This window comes from Lacerta agilis, chromosome 8 (genome assembly GCF_009819535.1).
Source record: "Lacerta agilis isolate rLacAgi1 chromosome 8, rLacAgi1.pri, whole genome shotgun sequence".
NCBI classification, from domain to species: domain Eukaryota; kingdom Metazoa; phylum Chordata; class Lepidosauria; order Squamata; family Lacertidae; genus Lacerta; species Lacerta agilis.
In genome coordinates, this window is record NC_046319.1 from 74,820,439 (window position 1) to 74,839,600 (window position 19,162).

The 19,162-nt window shown below is 45.9% G+C and overlaps 2 protein-coding genes across 2 annotated transcripts in view; both read right to left on the reverse strand.

The window, feature by feature from the left end:
• LOC117052040 (hemicentin-1-like) overlaps nt 1-7,324 on the reverse strand; it is a 56,795-nt gene extending 49,471 nt beyond the window's left edge. Inside the window, exons 1-4 of the mRNA XM_033158766.1 lie at nt 7,321-7,324; nt 5,423-5,860; nt 2,694-3,056; nt 48-115 (exon numbers count right to left, since the gene is read on the reverse strand). Of these exons, the coding sequence (XP_033014657.1) occupies nt 48-115; nt 2,694-3,056; nt 5,423-5,860; nt 7,321-7,324 (873 nt within the window). The remainder of the gene's footprint in view (nt 1-47; nt 116-2,693; nt 3,057-5,422; nt 5,861-7,320) is intronic.
• A 3,777-nt stretch (nt 7,325-11,101) lies between these two features.
• On the reverse strand, nt 11,102-16,155 carry CEACAM8 (CEA cell adhesion molecule 8). Its single transcript, XM_033158767.1, has 5 exons — nt 15,952-16,155; nt 14,036-14,407; nt 12,552-12,647; nt 11,505-11,584; nt 11,102-11,149 (listed from the first exon to the last, which is right to left on the reverse strand). The coding sequence occupies exons 1-5, from the start codon at nt 16,031-16,033 to the stop codon at nt 11,102-11,104; spliced, it is 678 nt and encodes a 225-aa protein (XP_033014658.1). The 5' UTR covers nt 16,034-16,155.
• Nucleotides 16,156-19,162: the final 3,007 nt, after the last annotated feature.

The following is a 19,162-nucleotide window of genomic DNA, read 5'->3' on the forward strand; positions in this document are numbered from 1 at the left end:
GAATATAGCTGGTATACTGGTAGCATATGAACAAATGTGATCCAAACATGACTGCTTTGCTTGCACTGGGCGCTGGACCAAGATGGTGCCGCAGGGGGCGTTGCACAGGGCACCCCTGGAATATGAAAACCCAAAGTCCTCACAGGCAACCAAGTTTTGGGAGTCACCTCTGCTATGTCAAATTAGACCTGTATTTAAATCATCCTGGGGTATTAATACGCCAACTCTGCCATTCAGGAGCAAGCAAAAGCATTTTGGTGCAAAACAAGGAAAATTCCAGTGGAACCCACTGTATAACTAATTAACATGGGGTGCAATGCATTAATAATAATTTTTCCTGCACCTGTCTCTATTAAGCATATAGCACCTGTTCATTGCAATAAGGATCATGTATATTGTACCCCATGAGTCAGGTCTGTTCATTTCCTACAGTGCTGCTCACGGGTCACTCTTGCTTCTTCTATTCATTTTAAAGACAATGGGTTACACCCAATGTTAGTTATTCTCAGAGTAGGCACACTGAAATGACATGACTATATTAGGTCCATTCATTTCAATGGGTCGTTTTCAAGTAGAACTTTGGGTAGACACTGCCATCTTAAAGCATTTCCCTGCTCCCCACCCCTGCAAGCTGTTCACATAAGCACATCTTCATTTGTTTGCGCACACACCAGGGGGTATTGGCAAAGTGGGGATGTCTCTACCCTATGCAAAAATGTCCAGACCTTAAGGATTCCAACTGGGGTGAAGCTGGTTTGAGAAACAACACATCAAACAGTAGCATCTTATAACAAAATACAAGATAACATGGGCATTTTGGCCGGCGTCATGTGAACCTGGATTAAAAAACCCAGCACTGGAAATGCAATACAAGTGCACAGTAAACAGAAGAAGTGTGAACATATCCTTAGTTGGATGTAACTTGCACTGCATTTGCCACACCAGTTTTGGCACTTCGGAAAACTCTCTGGTTCAAGTGAGGTGTCCATGGAACAAACCCACACCATGACAGCAATGCAACCAGCTGCAACACATATTCACCCAACTCCCTTCTCATCATGTCACTTTGGTCATGTGCATCGGCCTTCATGTGGCCTTAACTCAAAGTGCAGATGCTCACTCGCTTTCTGCAGCTCGGCAGCCTGTGGCATACTAGAACAGTACATGCAAAACAGTGGATTAGTTTGCTCCAACATCATTGTATAAAGACACCCCTAGGAAAGTTTCATCAAGGTAACAAGGCAGGATTGACCCCAGTCCAAAAGAATGGGGAAGAACTGTCCCTTATAGGAACACAGAGAACTGCCTTACACTGCCTTAGTCTATCTAGCTCACTATTGTCTACACCAGCCGGCAGTTGCTCTACTACACAATCTCAAAGAGGATTCTCCCCCGAGCCCAACCTGGAAATGTTAGGGACTGAACCTGAGACATTCTGCTTACAAAGCAGATGCTCTACCGCTTTGGGGTAGCCCTCCAACCACTCTTGTGCAAGACCAGATGCAGAAAGATGGCAAAGAGTACCACCCTACAAATATATATATATATCAGCCAACCTTATTCTATTGATAACCCAGACACCACTGTTCATAGTTTTTCTTGGCACTCCTGTCTGTGCCATTCACTCAAAATAGAGAACAACTTTTTTTCCTCCAGCAAGTTAGCCATATTGAATCAACTTCTTTTCAATACCATCAAGCTGGCACAGATCCAGGAAGACTGGCTCACATCCCACATTCAGAAGACCCCATCTTTCCCCTCCAGTTTGGTTAATCTGGAGTCACTACCAATTCCTATTTTTGCACTATCAATCATTAACAACAATCAGAAACTTGATTTCCCCTGTGAGCATGTACTGATAGCACAGGGGGAAATGGTGCAGTTCAACTTCTCTTTAGCAATCCACATTGAGAGCATATTATGGGAGTTAACTAATGTAGCAGTATATTAGGGTGACCAGTGCAGAGGAATGGGCAAATCTGTCAACTTTGGCTTCTCTTAAGTTTCTCATTTCTCCACCATTCAGTTCTATACATTTCCCCATCAAAACAAGACCTCATGAAAATTCAAAAAATTCTACAGGATTTTAGTGTGATTTCTCCCAATGTACATAACTTGCTTTGCAATTTTGCATAACACCCACATTATAATGCATTTTTGCATGTTATTACCAAAAATATTCATTCTTGTGCACATGTTATCTTGGGGTATGTGTTTTTGGACAAATTACTGGGCTGGAGAACTGCAAAATTCAGGTAAGTGTGAATTTAAAAGGGTGGCTGTGTTCTCATATTGTTTTGGAAACTGTGACTTAGGAAGTCTTCCTTTCGATGTGAAACCTCACCCCCCCCATTCCTACTAATGCAAGTAACACAGTTTAGGGATTTTAGCTTTTAAATGAATATAACTCCTCCCCTCCCCCCAAAAAACCCTATCAAACATTTCCCCATTGAACAGCTAAAAAGGCAGTAGCAAGACTAGCGTATTCTGGTATAGTTTTCTGATGAAAAAATGAATAATTTTGTAGGGCCTCATTCTTGGGGCAGAAAAATTGTGCTTAGGACAAATTCACGAGCGCCCCCCCCCCCACCCCCCAAGGGGGAAAGCCAGAATTCTCCACCTCAGAGCTCAGCAGAGGAGATAGATTTGGGTGCATAAGTAGTAAGAATGACTGGAGATCAAGTTAATCATACCTGAAACGGTGATGTTTGTAGCCCCTGTGTTGGTAACCCCAGGACCTTCTGATTTAAATGAATAGGTTCCAGAGTCATCTGGCTTTAAATCTGTGATGAGAAGGGAGCAATCTGGGTTCACAGTCTCCCTGCCAGTGTAGGCATCTCCACGGTTCTGACCAACATTTGGTGGGAAAAAGGTAATAATAATGTTTTTTTCTTCAACTACCCCTCGGTACCATCTGCAGGTAATCGCCTTCGGAGCAAGACCTTCTGGTGTTAATGTGACACTATCTCTTTCTTTCAGCACGTCTGGAAAAATTCTGATACTTATAGTTGTCTCCTGGGCTCGAGTCAACAGGAAGCAGGAACTCAGGACGGAGGCTGTAGGGTGGAGAAGAAAAGAAGGAAACTGAACTGCAAGCAAAAGACCTGTTCTAGGCAAAAATAACAGATATCAGCACGTGTAGTAATCATATTCCAAAAGGCCATCAGGTGATGAAGAAATGCCCCCAAAGTCTTGCTCTTATGTGCTTTCACAATATTTCAAAGAGGCTTCAACCCAAAAGAGTGCTGATATAATTACAATGCCCACATTAACAAGTATATGAACAAAAGCGAAATAAAATAAACAATAATTTTTTAAAAAATATAATGCAGATCATTAAGTCAGCAGTCACACCCCTCCTGTGTTCTGAAATAGTATAGTAAAACTGCAGGTATCCCGCCTGCCTGGGGATTCTTGGATCTGGACTGTTTTCATGCACTAGCAACACATCCTGTAGAATTCTATCCATTATATTTTATCTGCACAATCAGAATGAACTTCAGGAACCAAAAATGTTGTGTTGAAAAATATGACTTTTGAGCCGCCTGGCCCCAAAATGGCAACTAGGCCTTCCGCTTTGCCAACTGTAATCTTGGTTTAATGAGCCATTTGGCGCCTAACTTATATATCTGAGTTTCTAACACTGCCTCTTTTCCATACAAGTATTCCACAAACCTCAGCATTATCAGCAAACTGCATAGAACTCTAACCTTTGTCTTCCTTTTATCTCTCTCACTTTCCATCTCAACCCTTCCATGGGGATGGGAATTCCCATTGCTAGGGTTTGGATCTATGGGCAGGAAAGTCCCAAATTAGATGTCACCCAATAGCAACCTCAAAGGAGGATGAGCTCAACAAGGATTGCAGCTCAGGAGAAAGGGGCCCTTTTTTAAACCCTACCCCCCCCACACACTCCAAAAGCTGCCGTTAGTCCTAGAGGGGGAAAAGACATATACCTATCTCCACTGCCCCAAAATCATGCCCGAGAACACCTACAGGCAATTTTGGTCAGATTGTGTGTTTGAGTGAGGAGCTCTTCTCCACCAAATGCTGCCACCCTGGTCCATTTTGCCTCCACTCCCCATGAAAGCTTTTAAAAGCTGTTATGAGATCTACAATGCAACCATTTACATGACTACGCAGAAGTAAGCCCCACTGAGTTTAGTAGGACTTACTCCCAGATAAGTGGGCATAAGATTGCAACCCTAATCACCAATCTCCCATGTAACTTGGCCCTATGGAGAGGGATTGACTAGGTTCTAGGTGCTAAAAGATCCCTTGATTTGGGGTAAAGGTAAAGGTAAAGGTACCCCTGACCATTAGGTCCAGTCGTGTCTGACTCTGGAGTTGCGGCGCTCATCTCGCGTTACTGGCCGAGGGAGCCGGCGTACAGCTTCTGGGTCATGTGGCCAGCATAACAAAGCCGCTTCTGGCGAACCAGAGCAGCGCATGGAAACACCGTTTACCTTCCTGCCGGAGCAGTAACTATTTATCTACTTGCACTTTTGATGTGTTTTTGAACTGCTAGGTGGGCAGGAGCAGGGGCTGAGCAACGGGAGCTCACCCCATCGCGTGGATTCGAACCGCCGACCTTCTAATCAGCAAGCCCTAGGCTCTGTGGGAACCCGTAAAACCTAAGAACGTAAGGACAGCTTGGCTTCTGGATCAGGACTCCTGTAAACCAGCATCCTGGTCGCACAGCGGAAACCAGATGCCTCTGGGAAGCCCACAAACTGGACAAGAGTATAATGGCCCTCTCCTGTTCCAGATCCCCAGGGACTGGAATTCAGGGACTGTATTTGACACCAGAGGTACCAGTAATCTATAGCTTGCCTGCCTAGCAGCCATTGGTAGCTTCCTGTTCCACGAAATTGCCTCAACCCTGCAAAAGTATTCAAAAGTTTGTAAAAAGTGAACGCCTTAGGAGATTCTAAGGAAGAGGTGTAAAGACAATAGCTATTCAGGCGCAATTTGCCATGAGCGTGGACCTATGGTGCTAAGGGGCACCGAAGCCAAAATCAAGAGTGATGCATTGAATGGTCACTAAACATCTGATCACCCCTAGGATCTTGCTCAAATAAATGCAATAAACACAGTAATCATATGAGCTAGAATCGTATAATCATCCCCTCGGTAGCTCAGTTGGTAGAGCACAAAACTCTTAATCTCAGGGTTGTGGGTTTGAGCCCCACACAGGGGCTTGGACTAGATGACCCTCGGGATCCCTTCCAACTTTGGGACCACGAGGGTCGTCTAGTCCAACCCTCTGCAATGTAGGAATCTCAACACAGAATCATAGGGAGCACACTACAGGGCAGGCAAGCGGGGCCAGAGAGAGAAGCCCCATTCCTCCCCATCCCATTCCTCTGAGACCCCCCCAAATAAATCTGTGGCTCTCTTTTAGGGTCCCGATCCGCCTCACCTGCTAGGAACGCCGTGTGCCAGGAGTACCTCCATCCGGGGGGTCTCCACGCCTCGTGCTTGCCCATGGCGGGGCTTCGCTTCGCGGTGGGAGGGGGCCCCTTCGCTTCCAGCTGCTCACCAGCGCCCGGCAACAGATCCCTGGGTTCTGATCTGCCCGGCTGGAGATCTGATCTGCCTCGCTCGTTCCGCCCTCGGGGGCCGGGCTTGTGTACCCCGTCTGCGCGCTCCAGCCCGCCGCGTCCTCGGCCAGGTAGCGGGATTCGCAGGAAAGGCGCGGCCGTCGGGGGGCGGGGAGAAGAGGACTCTGCCCACAACCAGCCAGCGGCCACTGAAGCCTCAATCGGCCCCGCCTTGCAGAACAGACACTTCCCGTTAGGGGAGCAGGAGGAGGAGGAGAAGAAGGAGGAAGAGCCGGGGCGCGCCTGTCCCGCCACGTCTGGCAAGCGCAATGGAGAGAGCCGAGGGCGCCCGCCCGCCCGGAAAGGCAGGGCGGATTTCGGGCAGAAACGTGGCACGGGAGGAAAAGGGGGTCGCCAACCTTCGGGGAACCCTGGGAGTATCTACAAGCCTGGGAAACTTTCCCGGCCACGCGGCGGAACCGCGCTTACACCGCTGGGTGCGTGTAGCGCAATTACGCACAGGACAACCACACTCAAAGCAGTAGCGGACCTACATTTTAGGGGGCCACTGAAGCTTGAACTGTCATGGGAGGCCCTTCACAGCCAGCAACGAGCTCTGGGTAGCTCAGTCGGTAGAGCACGAGACACTTAATCTCAGGGTCATGACTCATGGGTTCCAGCCCATGTTGGGGAAAACCAACTAAGTTTGTTCTTGGTATGAGCTTTTCAGATACACTGAAACAGAAGTTGGGCAAAAGACCCCTGCATTGCAAGGGGTTGGACTGGCTGACCCTGGGGTCGCTTCCAACGCTAGTTCTATGATTCTTCAAGGGGGTTGTTGCCCCACAGATCACCACACCTTTACAACATCTATGCTACTGACTCTCAAACTTTGGGTTTCTTGAAATATATACAACACAAGATTAACCAATTAGAGTTGTGAGACTCAAATTGGGTCTTCTCAACACAAAAAAATTAATCAAAAGTTGCTTCAGGATTAGGCGCCCTGAATCTACTAGTTTCCTAGTAGATCCATGCTGCCCCAAGGTTTGAAAAAAAGAGTGTTGTAACTTTTGTCCAAGCTATTTTTTTTGGTAATTTTTTAAAAATACTTTTTTGTGTGGTGATCCTCCTGGAGATTGTTGCTGGGGAGAGGATTCTTGCTTCTTTCAAGCCTGATTTGTGCCTGTGGAGGAATGGGGACAGTGAGACCCTGTGGGCACCAGGGCTCTGTAGGGGCACCCAGGGGTGCCCTGCCATTGGCAACCCTGACGGAGCGGTGGCTGAAGACATTTTTGGTGCCTGAGATGGAAAATCCTAATTATAACACATGCACAGGCACACATCTCTTGGGATGTTGACTGCCTGCAGAGCTGGCCCAAGACATTCTGCTGCCTGAGGCAAAGGATAACATTCCTCCCCACCTCATTCCTTGAAGATGGTTGGGATGGCAACCAAAGCTGGTGAAGGGACAAGATTAGGGTTTGGGCCTCCAAAGATGCACCAGGAAAAAAAAAACCCTCTCCAAATTGAAACAGACAAACAAACAAAACAAAACAAAACCACAGAACTGTTGGGATACTGAATTAATTTCTGCACACATTGTGAAAACAACTGAACCGACAAGGCACTAATTGCATCTCGTGAAATGCATTTAAATGCCCCATCATTTGAGGAGGTATTTAGTGATGACAACGCCTCTTGATTCAGGCAACGCAGTTAAAATGGTTTCCTGAGCACTTAATGTGTGTTCTGTATTAATGGGAAGCACCAGTACCCATTAAGCATTCTCGCAATATACTTCATAAAAACACAGCCTTGCAAATCAACAGCCTACAAGCTGAGCCTGGTGTTGACTGTGGTTTTGCTATACATCACGTCCCACGCTTCCTCCAAGGAGCTCTGGGCAGTGTGTCTGGAATTACTCCGTCTTATCCCTATGACAACCCTGCAAGATAAATTAGGCTGAGATAGGAGTATTTGCTGGAGACCACCCACTGACCTTCAAAACCGAGATTGGATGTTTTCTATCAACTCCCCAACGCCCTGTCTTTTTTTTTTTTATTAATATGGGATTCTGTGTCCCTCTAGTGGCTATTCAGGAAATGGCAATCTCTTCTTCGAGAGGACTTTCCCTCTTGGTGGGGCAGCAACAGTCTCTCATCTCCTTGGAGACTTAACTTTTCATAGAGAAAATTAAGTTCAGCTCCTTTAACAGAAACTTTTGCCTTGCGCTATGGAATATCATATAGTTTGCCCCTGACCGCTAGGCTCAATGGCAGGAACTTGGTCCGGTGCCTTAGCCAGTGGAACAGGAGTCTGGCTCTGGTCACTGCTAGACTCTAGGGTCATAGAATCTCAGAATCATAGAATTGGAAGGGACCCCAAGGGTCATCTAGTCCAACCATCTGCGATGCAGGAATCTCAACCAAAGCACCCAGGACAGATGGCCATCCAACCTCCGCTTATGACATGGATGGAGTAAGTCCACCTTCCTTCCTTCGCTTCATGCCTTGTCTGTCAGGGCCAGTGTTAATGTCAGCAGTGGTTAAGTGCTCTAGAGATAATTTATCTCACTATGTGGGCAGGTGTTCTGTTCTGCTGGGAGCAGAGTTAAGTTGATGGGTGGTAAAAAAAAGGTAAAAAGCAAATTAACAAATAAAACTAGGTTGGAAACCAGACGAAAAAGGACTTGGGTTAATCCATTTCACCCGGGAACCAAGTTGCCAGGACATTTGCCAAGGCACTTTGGCAAAGACTAGTTTTGGGGGGGACCTGCAGTTCAACCCTTCTAGATCGATGACCTTACTCAGAATTTTTATTCGCTGAGTTTCAAGGAACTCTCTCAATACATGCAATGTTGTGTGCCTCCTGGTGGTGATTCAGGAAATTTCCTTTATTTTTAAATTGCATCTACCAGCAGCTTTATTGATTTATTTAAAAGCATTTCCAAAGTTTTTAAAATCTGTAAGCAGCGTACTATGTTCTCTCTCTCTCTCTCTCTCTCTCTCTCTCTCTCTCTCTCTCTCTCTCTCTGAAATACTACCCAAAACAAATAAATATATAAAAGCAAATGAAACAGAGATTCTGGGGTTATGGGTTGGAGAAGGCCCTGGCAAAGCATTGCAAACTTAAGAGATCATCTTCCTTGGCATTTCGATCCTCATCAGCTGGATATACCATGGGGCATGTTCTTACACCACCAAGAAAGGAGGCAGTTGGCCCATTAGCCAGGGCTGGCCCTTCCATTGAAAGTATAACATATTGCTAATTACTTATTGCTGAGAAGAAGGAAGAAATTTTGCAAGCTCAATAACTTTGCCAAAAAAAGCTCAACAACTTTTGTTGTCTCAGGCAACAAATTCTTTTGCCCATAGCAAAAAATGGAATATGGTTTTCTGTTTCTTTAATCCAGAACTGGTCCTCCCCAGTGGCTGTTGGCTGGATCTGATGGGGGTTGTAGTCAAAAACATCTGGCAGGCACCTGGTTGGCAAAGGATGCCATGAGCTATATTTGCAGACTCAGCCACTGGCCACACAAGTAACATTTTCACGAATTTAACGGCCATTACGGGGAGAGCTTCCCACAGTAGGGCATTGGAAGTTACTTCAGGCAGATTCAGAACTAGATCAGTACTTTTATTCCAACTGGATCTCCAAGGTCTCAGGCAGTTCTTCCTTTGCACTTCCACAAGATCCCTTTAACCAGAGAACCAGGGGGCTGTACTTTGTATCGTTCCAATTTTAGTATATGTGCTGCCGAAGCGAGCACTGTACTTTGGACTTCCAGGGTGTGCCCTTCCATCGAAGCTCCAAGTCAGAAGTAAAATGGACATTGGTGGGTTCATGCATTACCGCTTTGTCTGGTTGTAAATTGCCTGGTCTCTCTGTTGGAGGGCCTGAGGACGAAATGGAGTTGCATGAGACAGAAGCACCGAGAGCAAAACTTTCTTTTTTTCTTTTTTAACCTGGGTATCCTGGGAAGCTGGCCATTTAGGTTGGATGGCCACCTGTCAAGGATTCTCTAGTATTGCAGGGGGTTGGACTAGATGACCGTTTGGGTCCCTCCCAACTTTACAGTTCCGTGAGCCTATGATTCTAACCGTGGAGGTACCACACAGCCAGCCATATTAATAGCCCTTAATGGACTTATCTACCATAAAATTGGACGCGGGTGGCGCTGTGGTCTAAACCTCTGAGCCTAGGGCTTGCTGACTGGAAGGTTGGCGGTTCGAATCCCCGCGACGGGGTAAGCTCCTGTTGCTCGGTCCCTGCTCCTGCCAACCTAGCAGTTCAAAAGCACATCAAAGTGCAAGTAGATAAATAGGTACCACTCTGGCGGGAAGGTAAATGGCGTTTCTGTGCACTGCTCTGGTTTCGCCAGAAGCGGCTTAGTCATACTAGCTACATGACCCGGAAAAACTGTCTGCGGACAAACGCTGGCTCTCTCAGTTGGTAAAGCGAGATGAGCGCCACAACCCCAGAGTCGTTCACAACTGGACTTTACTGTCAGTAGTCCTTTACCTTTACTTTTTACCATAAAATTGTCCTGAGTCTTTGACCATTGAGCAGGAAGAGGGAATCTTTTAAACTAATACTTTAATTATTCATTTTAAGACTCTTTTAAGTTCTTAAGATAGGACACGGGTGGCGCTGTGAGTTAAACCACAGAGCCTAGGGCTTGCTGATCAGAAGGTCAGTGGTTTGAATCCCCGCGATGGGGTGAGCTCCCATTGCTCGGTCCCTGCTCCTGCCAACCTAGCAGTTCAAAAGCACATCAAAGTGCAAGTAGATAAATAGGTACCGCTCCGGTGGGAAGGTAAACGGCATTTCCGTGCGCTGCTCTGGTTCGCCAGAACTTAGTTATGCTGGCCACATGACCCGGAAGTTGTACGCCGGCTCCCTCGGCCAATAAAGCGAGATGAGCGCCACAACCCCAGAGTTGTCTGCGGCTGGAGCTAATGGTCAGGGGTCCCTTTACCTTTACCTAAGTTATTAAGACAAACAACTTTTAACCAAGAAGGGAAAGGCATCAATATGGAAAGCAGGGAGGGGGAAACCTGAATCCATATTCAGAACAAATCCCCCATCAGCTTGGATGTTAAGATGTTACTTTACAAGGTCAGCATATGTGGAGGAGGTGTTTGTGTACATGTCTGAAAGTTTCTGCCTCTGATTCTGCTGGGGCTCGGGGTCTTGGTCAGGCCAGGTAAATCAGGACCATGGACAGCTCCCAGACCACCATGTTGCTGAATTAAAGAGGATGTTGCTTCAGCCAGAGACCAAAGTCATTCGATTGCTCAAGAAGGCTGGTAGGGCCTTTCCTTCCAGTGGCCCTGTACCTTTGAGAGAGGAGATCACATGGGATCACCTGTCTTTTATGAGAGAAGGATAAATGTGAAGGACATTCACCTACCTGGTACATGTGGTTGGGATCAGAGGAGCTGTCAGACTTGACCTGGATTTAATACAAACAACAACAATAATAATGATGCTAAAGAACAGTTCTTGGTTATTAAGCAACAGCACCAGTAGCAGGGACTGATGAACTGTTGAACCTAGTGCTGAATTCTGAATATGGCTAGTTCTAATAGCAAACTTGAGTGCTGTGTGGCAACAGAAATTGAACCAAAATGGATCCATTGAGAAATGACGGAGGGTATCAAAAGGCTTAGGTGAACCCTGGGGAGATTCAGGCTTGCAAAACATTTTTTAACGACCCCAGTGGAGGGCAGCCTCCCTTTTAGAAAGCCGATTTTGCATGTCCCAATCTCACCCTCTTTGCTGAGCTGTCAACTGCTAATCCTTTTCCCGCCTTACTGATTGTATATTCCTTGGGGCAGGGCCCTCACAACCCTTTCATGTTCTCAAATGGACTGCATATAAGTCTTTATGCTGAAGATAAACTTGAGATAGGATTTGCCAGTGCAAACGGCTTCCCTCGCTGTACTGAGGTCTCACCTGTGCAGAAAAGGGAACATCATCAGGTAAAGGAGGCGCAGAGACAGAGGCAGAAGACTTAAATCTCAGGCGACAGGCCCCTGAAGGAGGGAGAAAAGTGGGAATCAAACCTGAACACTCACCCTACACAGTGCCTTGCTTTTCTGTTTTTTTCTTTATCATAAGATAGGATATTGGGATAAAGAACTGGGATGATAGAAGCAGAACTGATTTGGAGCGGGATCTGTCAGAAAATTAAAAGGGGAATAAATGAATGGAAGAGGGACTCACCTAAAGAATTTTTTTGGGGGGGTGACATGGATGGGTTGCATGCTCTAGTTATCTCCTGCTTGGGTTATTGTAATGCGCTCTACGTGGGCATCTACCTTTGAAGGTGACTTGGAAACTACCAACTAATCCAGAATGCGGCAGCCAGACTAGTGACTGGGAGTGGCCACCGAGACCATATAACACTGGTCTTTAAAGACCTACATTGGCTCCCAGTACGTTTCCGAGCACAATTCAAAGTGTTGGTGCTAACCTTTAAAACCCTAAACAGCCTTGGCCCAGTATACCTGAAGGAACGTCTCCACCCCCATCATTCAGCCCACACACTAAGGTCCAGCTCCGATGGCCTTCTGGTGGTTCCCTCCCTTGCGAGAAGTGAGGTTACAGGGAACCAGGCAGAGGGCCTTCTCGGTAGTGGCGCCCGCCCTGTGGAATGCCCTCCCATCAGATGTCAAGGAAATAAACAACTATCCGACTTTTAGAAGACATCTGAAGGCAGCCCTGTTTAGGGAAGTTTCTAATGTTTGATGTTTTATTGTGTTTTTAATATTCTGTTGGGAGCCACCCAGAGTGGCTGGGGAAAGCCAGCCAGATGGCAGGGGTATAAATAATAAAATTGATATTGTTATTGTTGTTCTGTGGCATTTATGTCTAAGTTAGGGCAAACACATTTTATGCACATTTGTTTCTGTGGACCCTCTGCCCTGTCCAGCAATACCCCCGGGCTCTAGCAGTTGGCGACAGGACCCAGGCTTCTGAATCTTTCAATGTCTTACTCACAGAATAAGACACAAAGCAGCGTTCCAAACAACGTCAGCCCAACCAGAGACCCAACGACAATCCGAGAAATGACTCCTGCTTCCAGCAGAGCAGAATCTAGAACCAGAAAGAAGTTTTTGAGGAACTCGGCAATGGCAGCAATAAGGACTAGCATTCATCTGACTGACCTCCTCTTTTCAAACACATCAAGGCTTTCTAGGTGAATGGAGGAAGCAAAACACAGAAATGAAAGAATCTGCCTTTTAAAAAGCCAGACAACCTGGGCCCTGGAATTTCCCATCCAGAGCAGGCGCTTCCATGGATCTGTTCCCTAAGTGAAGGTTGGCAATAGGCAATGACTTGAGTTTCCTTCCATCTGCTGACCCTGAGGACTAGTATCAAGTAACCCATCTGAGCAGGAACTCTTCCTTCCTTTTGGCTTTGCTGGCTCCACCATTTTTATTATTAATCAGTTAATTAAATTTGTTAACCACTCTTTATCCGTAGATCTCAGGAGGGTTCACAACCTAAAATAATTGGTGGGTGATTGGTGGGCTACTTAAAAATGAGGCTGCAGTTTAGATTTAATTTTAAATTGTATTTTAATCTGTATTTTAATGAATTATTTTATGTTTTTGTTGTGATTTTATTGGTGTTAGCCGCCCTGAGCCCAGTTTGGCGGGGAAGGGCGGGGTATAAATAAAATATTATTATTATTATTATTATTATTATTATTATTATTATTATTATTATTATTATTATACAAACCCCCCACAAAATACATGATAAAAATAAGAACAACAAACTAATATTTTCCCCCTCCTACAACACATTTAAAAGGGCATCGGATGCCAATCAGCCAAAGGCCTGCAGCAAGAGGGATGTTTTTGCCTGGTGCCTAAATGAAGGCAGCAACTGAACTATTTCAGTTGGGGTCATGCCCTGGGCTTGAGTCAAGCAAAAACTGAGGGTTGTGGTTGCCACATCAGAGGGGTTTAATAAGGGGGGAAGTGACCTTACCTTCAGTCAAAAGGCCCATTTCATGGAGTTACTGTACCACCATCCAGGGGAGCTTCCAGACCCACCATGTTGTGCTAGGAATTATGGGATTGCAGCAGGAACCCTAATTAAAAGTAGCTGCCTTCAATACCTGAACCTAAACCTTCTTCATCCAATTCTTCACGGATTTCTTGCAGCTAATGAACCCAGCAGTTATGACAGGGGTTTTCTCCTTGGAGACGGTTGTGCTGGGGGCAAGTTCACTCAACCCTCAGCAGAAATGCTCAGAGACCTAGCCAGAAGCTGCTTAGAGGGTGTGTGTGTGTGTGTGTGTGTGTGTAAATCATGCCTGAGACCTCTAGGTTTGCACTCCCTGTTTCAAATCCCAGAGGCCCTTCTGTTCTCAACGTATAGGTTCCAGAGTCATTTGGCCCTCGAAGCTCAGCAGAGGAGGCAGATTTGGGTGCATAAAAGGTCAGAATGACTGGAGGACAAGCTAATCATACCTGGGACGGTTATATTGATAGCCCCTGTTCTGTGTTCCAGAGGCCCTTCTGGTTCCAGAGTATAGGTTCCAGAGTCGCTTGGTGTTAAATCTGTGATACGAAGGGAACAGTCTCTTCTCCCGGTCTCCCTGTCGGTGAAAGCAGATTCGTTTTTCTGTGAAATCATCGGAGCTAGGAAATAGGTGAAGATTCGATTTTCATCAGCACTTGACCCTCGGTACCATTTGCAGCTACGAAGTGTGGTCACATCAATATCTCCTGGTGTTAAAGTGACACTCTGTCCTTCTTGCGGTATTTCTGGTTCAACTTTGATAGGTATTCCAGTCTTGGCCTGGGCTTGAGTCCAGAGGAAGCAAGAACTCAGGATGGAGGCTGCAGCATGAAGGTGGGTAGGGAAGAAGAGCAAAAACACGTCCCCATATTATAATTTCTTTTCCTTTTTTTACAATTTATTTACTTGGTTTTTCAGATTAAAATTTTATCGTCACATATCTGACATGCAGCATAAAAACAAGATTCCAAAGAATCTCTCAGACTTCCCTCCTCCCCTTTGTGGGTCCTATTGTTAATCATTTCCTCCTGCGTCTTTTATGATAATCCAGATCTTCTACCTCTCAATGGTAGAATGTGTCCAAAATTCACCATTAAACTACGAGTGATATTCCAATCCTACTAACGATTTTAATTTTTTCCAATGGTTTTAAAGACAAGTTATTAAATTTCCCCATTCCTTATTAAAATTTTGGTCTTCCTGATTTCTGATTCTTCCAGTCTTTTAGCCATTTTTGTCATAATCCATCAAATTGGTCTGCCATTCTTCTCTGGTAGGGACTTTATCTTCTTTCCATCTCTTTCCATTATAATTTCTTAGTTTACATGTCACTTATTGCTAAAATAGGCTTCTAAGTGGATTATAGATTATGAAAACATATTGCACACACATTAAAATGTGAACACTCACAATTCAAGTACATAATAAAACAATTCCCTATATCTGTGTGTGGTAGTTATATTTATTATTATATTTATTTATAGCTTGGCTTTCCCCCCCATACTGGGTCTCAAAAGCTACAAGCATAGAAAAAATAATCATTAAAAGATAATTAATTACACACACATTCATGATCTAGTAAAAATAGAGATATTAACAATAAAAACATCACGGCACCAGCCCTTTCCTTAAGAACAGTCAGTTCCTAAAAGCATGTTGGAATAAGGAAGGAAGGACAAGGAAGAATCCAGTCTAAATTCTCTAGGAAAGGAGTTCCAAAGTTTGGGAGTAGCCCTGTACTACATCCCAAGCAAGATTGGCTGTGAAGGGGGCAGGACTGAGAAAAGGGCCTCCTCTCAAGGGTATGTTATGGTTTTTCAAAGTTATATGTAAACAACCCTGTACTCTTCAGATGAAGAACGGTATATAAATTTATTTATTTTTTAAAATGTGATTGTGTGTATGAGTGTGTGTGTGTGTGTGTGTGTGTGTGTGTGTCCTGCTCACTGCTGGACTGCAGCCCCCAAGAACTTCCCAGAGTAGCTTAAGCAGTCAATCCCTCTTCACAGGCATCTCTGGGAACTAGTTTCGAGAGGGGAAATAGACGTCACCTGACAACTCTTGGCACCCTTAACAAACCACACCTCCCAGAATCCTTTGGGGGAAGCCATGATGGTTTAAAGTGGTACCACAGTGCCTTAAATCCATGTTGTGAATGTGACCTATCACCCTTAGAGAGATCAAAATCTCTTTCCGTGCTATCAGATAGCAGATGGTGAAATGTTGGGAAATAAGTGGCTGGAGCTGTACAGCCAGCCACCGAAAATTAGCCACCCTCCGGCAAAGGACAAATCGAAACCCAGCACCCATTTCCCTTACCCCTTTGTGTCTCCTCCCTCCTATTCAGGGTCCCTATCCATCTCACCTTTGAAGAGTGTGGCCTGCCATAAGCCCTTCTTCCCCAGCAAAGCCCAAGCACAGCATGGCGGCTTCTCCTGCCTCCCCATAGGATGCTTCCCTCGGCTGACTCCTGGATTCGTCCTCTCTCTCTGCTCCTCCCCTGGTTTCCTGCTTCTGTGCCGGGAAAGAGCCCCCGGCGGGCACAGAGTAGGGTGGGGAACTTGGCAACAGAAGCCCACGCCCCACATCTCTCTCTGTGCTGCAGCTATCCAGCCAGGTGACAGGCTGTGGGGCAGAGACCAGAGCCGAGGCACGGCTTCTGGCAGCGGCAGAAAGGGGAAGGAAGGAAGGAGGAGGCCCTACTCAGAAGGGACGAAGAAGAGGCAAACTTCCTTCCCTTGGCCCCACTTGGAGATCAAAAGTTGGAGGGAGGGACTTGTTCTCAGTTCCTTCTTTGCGTGAAAGTTTGCAGCACAGCTCAAGGAGACTGGGACCACAATCCTAACCCACTTAACATGGGAGTATGCCCCACTGAATTCAGTAGGACTGACTTCTGAGTAGGCATGGTTAGGATAGCAGACATACCGGTATATGCCCTGCACCCTCAGATAAGCTTTTGGTCACCTCATATCATCTACTGTCCCTTCCCTTGACACCCCATTATCTCCGATCAAGACTGTTGTCTTTGTGCAATGCTCTCTTCAGGGGTTAACCTCTCGTTTGCCTACAGTTCGGGGTCTCTCCTTATTAGATCCCCTCACTATACCAGTTAGCTAAGCCCTCTTAGCAACTCTGTGGCAATACCAGGGTTTCCGCCCGCTAGCCCCTCCTGAGGGAACTCCAAGACACAAACTATCACCCTTCAGTTTAGTTTTGTCCTTTCCCTGAGTTCACCTCCTCAAGAGCCTATATAACTCGCTGGACCAAATGAACGACGATATTTTCTTAGCTCAACAATAAGAGGTCTTTATTTCTTACAGAACATAACGGTTTCAGTGATGGTTCATAAGCTTGGTTTCATAACAGTGTAAACTCTTTATTTCAGCAACATATACACATCTTCAACGATCCTAACCTAACCTAAACCTAACCTGGCCCCACACCCTCCTTCTTCCAGTCACCACTCTCTCTCTCACTAACGGCTCCTCCCTCCTTTTAAAGAGCAGAATGTCCCGCCTCCCAAGGGGTATCTGCCACTCAAACTGGGGTGCCCATTAACTCCTAAAACACCGTTGGTTTCTGAACACCCCCTAACTTAGATCTGATTCATTACATATGGCAGACCAACACGGCTACCTACCTGTAACTGGAACTATGGAAGGCACCACATTGAGCCGCATGAAATGGAAGTCCATCAACCTCACCAAGAAACTTGCACATGTACAGACCGACATCTTCTTTCTGACTAAATGCAAGAACCTGGACATTATACCTAAGGGTCTTAGAATTAAGAACCCTCTACAATCCACTTATCCTACTGAATATGCAAGGAAACTATGCCACACTCTCTCCAAGAAGCTGCTGAAACATCTGATCGGCGTTCTGTACTCCAAACAGAAGCTAAAACTTAGTTGGTCTCTAAGGTGCTACTGGAAGAATTTTTAAAAAATTTTTTAATTTTTTGACACTGGTCCTGTTAGCTAGGGATGATGGGAGTTGTAGTCCCAAAACATCTGGAGGGCCGAGTTTGGGGGTACCTGACCTAGCCATTCCCTGACAATGAGCTGCGGTTTGTATCCCAAGTGAAGCACTGAGTCCCCCTCAACCATATACCCACGACTCCATGAGGGTCCTCCTTTTGAGGTGGCATCAACTTAAATCCAGTCCCAAGGCACAAGACAGCAGAATCCTTTGATTCCTACGTCGGCTCCTAATGCTCCCCCTGTGCGTAAGCAATGCAGCCATTCGACTAGAATTGAAGATTGAAGCAAGTCTTCAATTATTGGTTAACATTGTGGCATAGATTACCAAGCCACTACCTTGTCCAATGCTTATGGCGAGATGAATTCTCTAGCCTTTGGACTAGTAGAATTCATGCCAAACTCCTGAGTTATGGAATCTCTCCTTCAGATTCCCTAAAATTAGATCAAATTACTGCTCAAAGACTGATCCGCCAAAGACTGGATGACATCGATCTACAGTGAAATTATATGCTGGGGGGAGGTGTTTGTTTGCCCCAGAACATCGGTATCACTTTAACTTACTGTGTTCCATCATACCTCTCCTCCCTTTCGACTGTTGTCCATAGACTGGCCTTCACCAAAGCGAGGTTCAACGTTTTTCCCTCCAACGTCCTGAGACATAGATTCTCAAAGGGCCAAGCCTCCGCCATGTGCGAATGTGATAAGGAGACACTGGAGTCTCTCCAGCACATTATGTTCACTTGCCCCTTGTTCAATGTGCCACGGGCAAACTTGTTGGGATCAATCATACAGAAACTAGAGGGCACCCCACCAGAATTCCACCTCGCCCAAATCTTGCAGGATAAGGATACTCATACGACCCTGAAAGTGGCAAGGTTCCTGGTCGCTGTCCTTACCCAAAAGCGACGCCAAGGAGCACTACAAGCTAGCTAAGGCGTAGTTTGCCAGTCTATTTTATTGTATTTTATTGTTATTGTGGTGTTTTAGCACAAGTTGTTATCTATGTGTTTTTTTACTTGTATGGGCCTATGGCCGTAAATAAAATTCTATTCTATTCGGAATCTTTTGAATGGTATGGTAAGCCAAGCTACAGTTTACCGGGAGCATATGGGTGTGGGCTCTTGGAGGGGAGCTCATGAACACTTTGCCCCTCCCTGGTCCTTCTTTTGCCCTTGCCATGCTGAGTTACCCCAAGATTTGTCTTTGCGTCTCATCCAAATCTGGGCTCTAAGCCTCAAACCATTTAGCACCCCTCTTCCCTTTCCACCCAGCAGATACCACAACGCTGGAGAAGCATGGAAGATAAACTATTCGATTCCCTTCGACACTTCCCACACTCTCTTTACAGCCTGCTGTGTCCTCGCTTGCTTCACCAATCTGCACCTTGACGCTTCTGTCATTGTCAGGGTGTGGGCAGAGGAGGAATGGTGGAGGAAGAGGAAGACAGTCTAGATTTACAACAGGGGTCTGAGGTGGGTTGCAGCTCAGAGGCAGATGAGGAGAAAAGTTGGGAAATGATGGGAGAGCCGGAACAACACCCGGCTGACACGTTGTCATTAGAAAACAGTGTTTTAGGAAACAGCGTTTCCATGT

Bases quoted from the DNA above. Each gene is read 5' to 3' on its own strand.
- CEACAM8 (XM_033158767.1), bottom strand. From the start codon at position 16,033: ATGGGGAGGCAGGAGAAGCCGCCATGCTGTGCTTGGGCTTTGCTGGGG. The intron at 14,408-15,951 runs GTGAGATGGATA...TTCATGCTGCAG, and splicing joins GCAGGCCACACTCTTCAAAG to CCTCCATCCTGAGTTCTTGC. The intron at 12,648-14,035 runs GTATGATTAGCT...TTCTGGTTCTAG, and splicing joins TATCAATATAACCGTCCCAG to ATTCTGCTCTGCTGGAAGCA.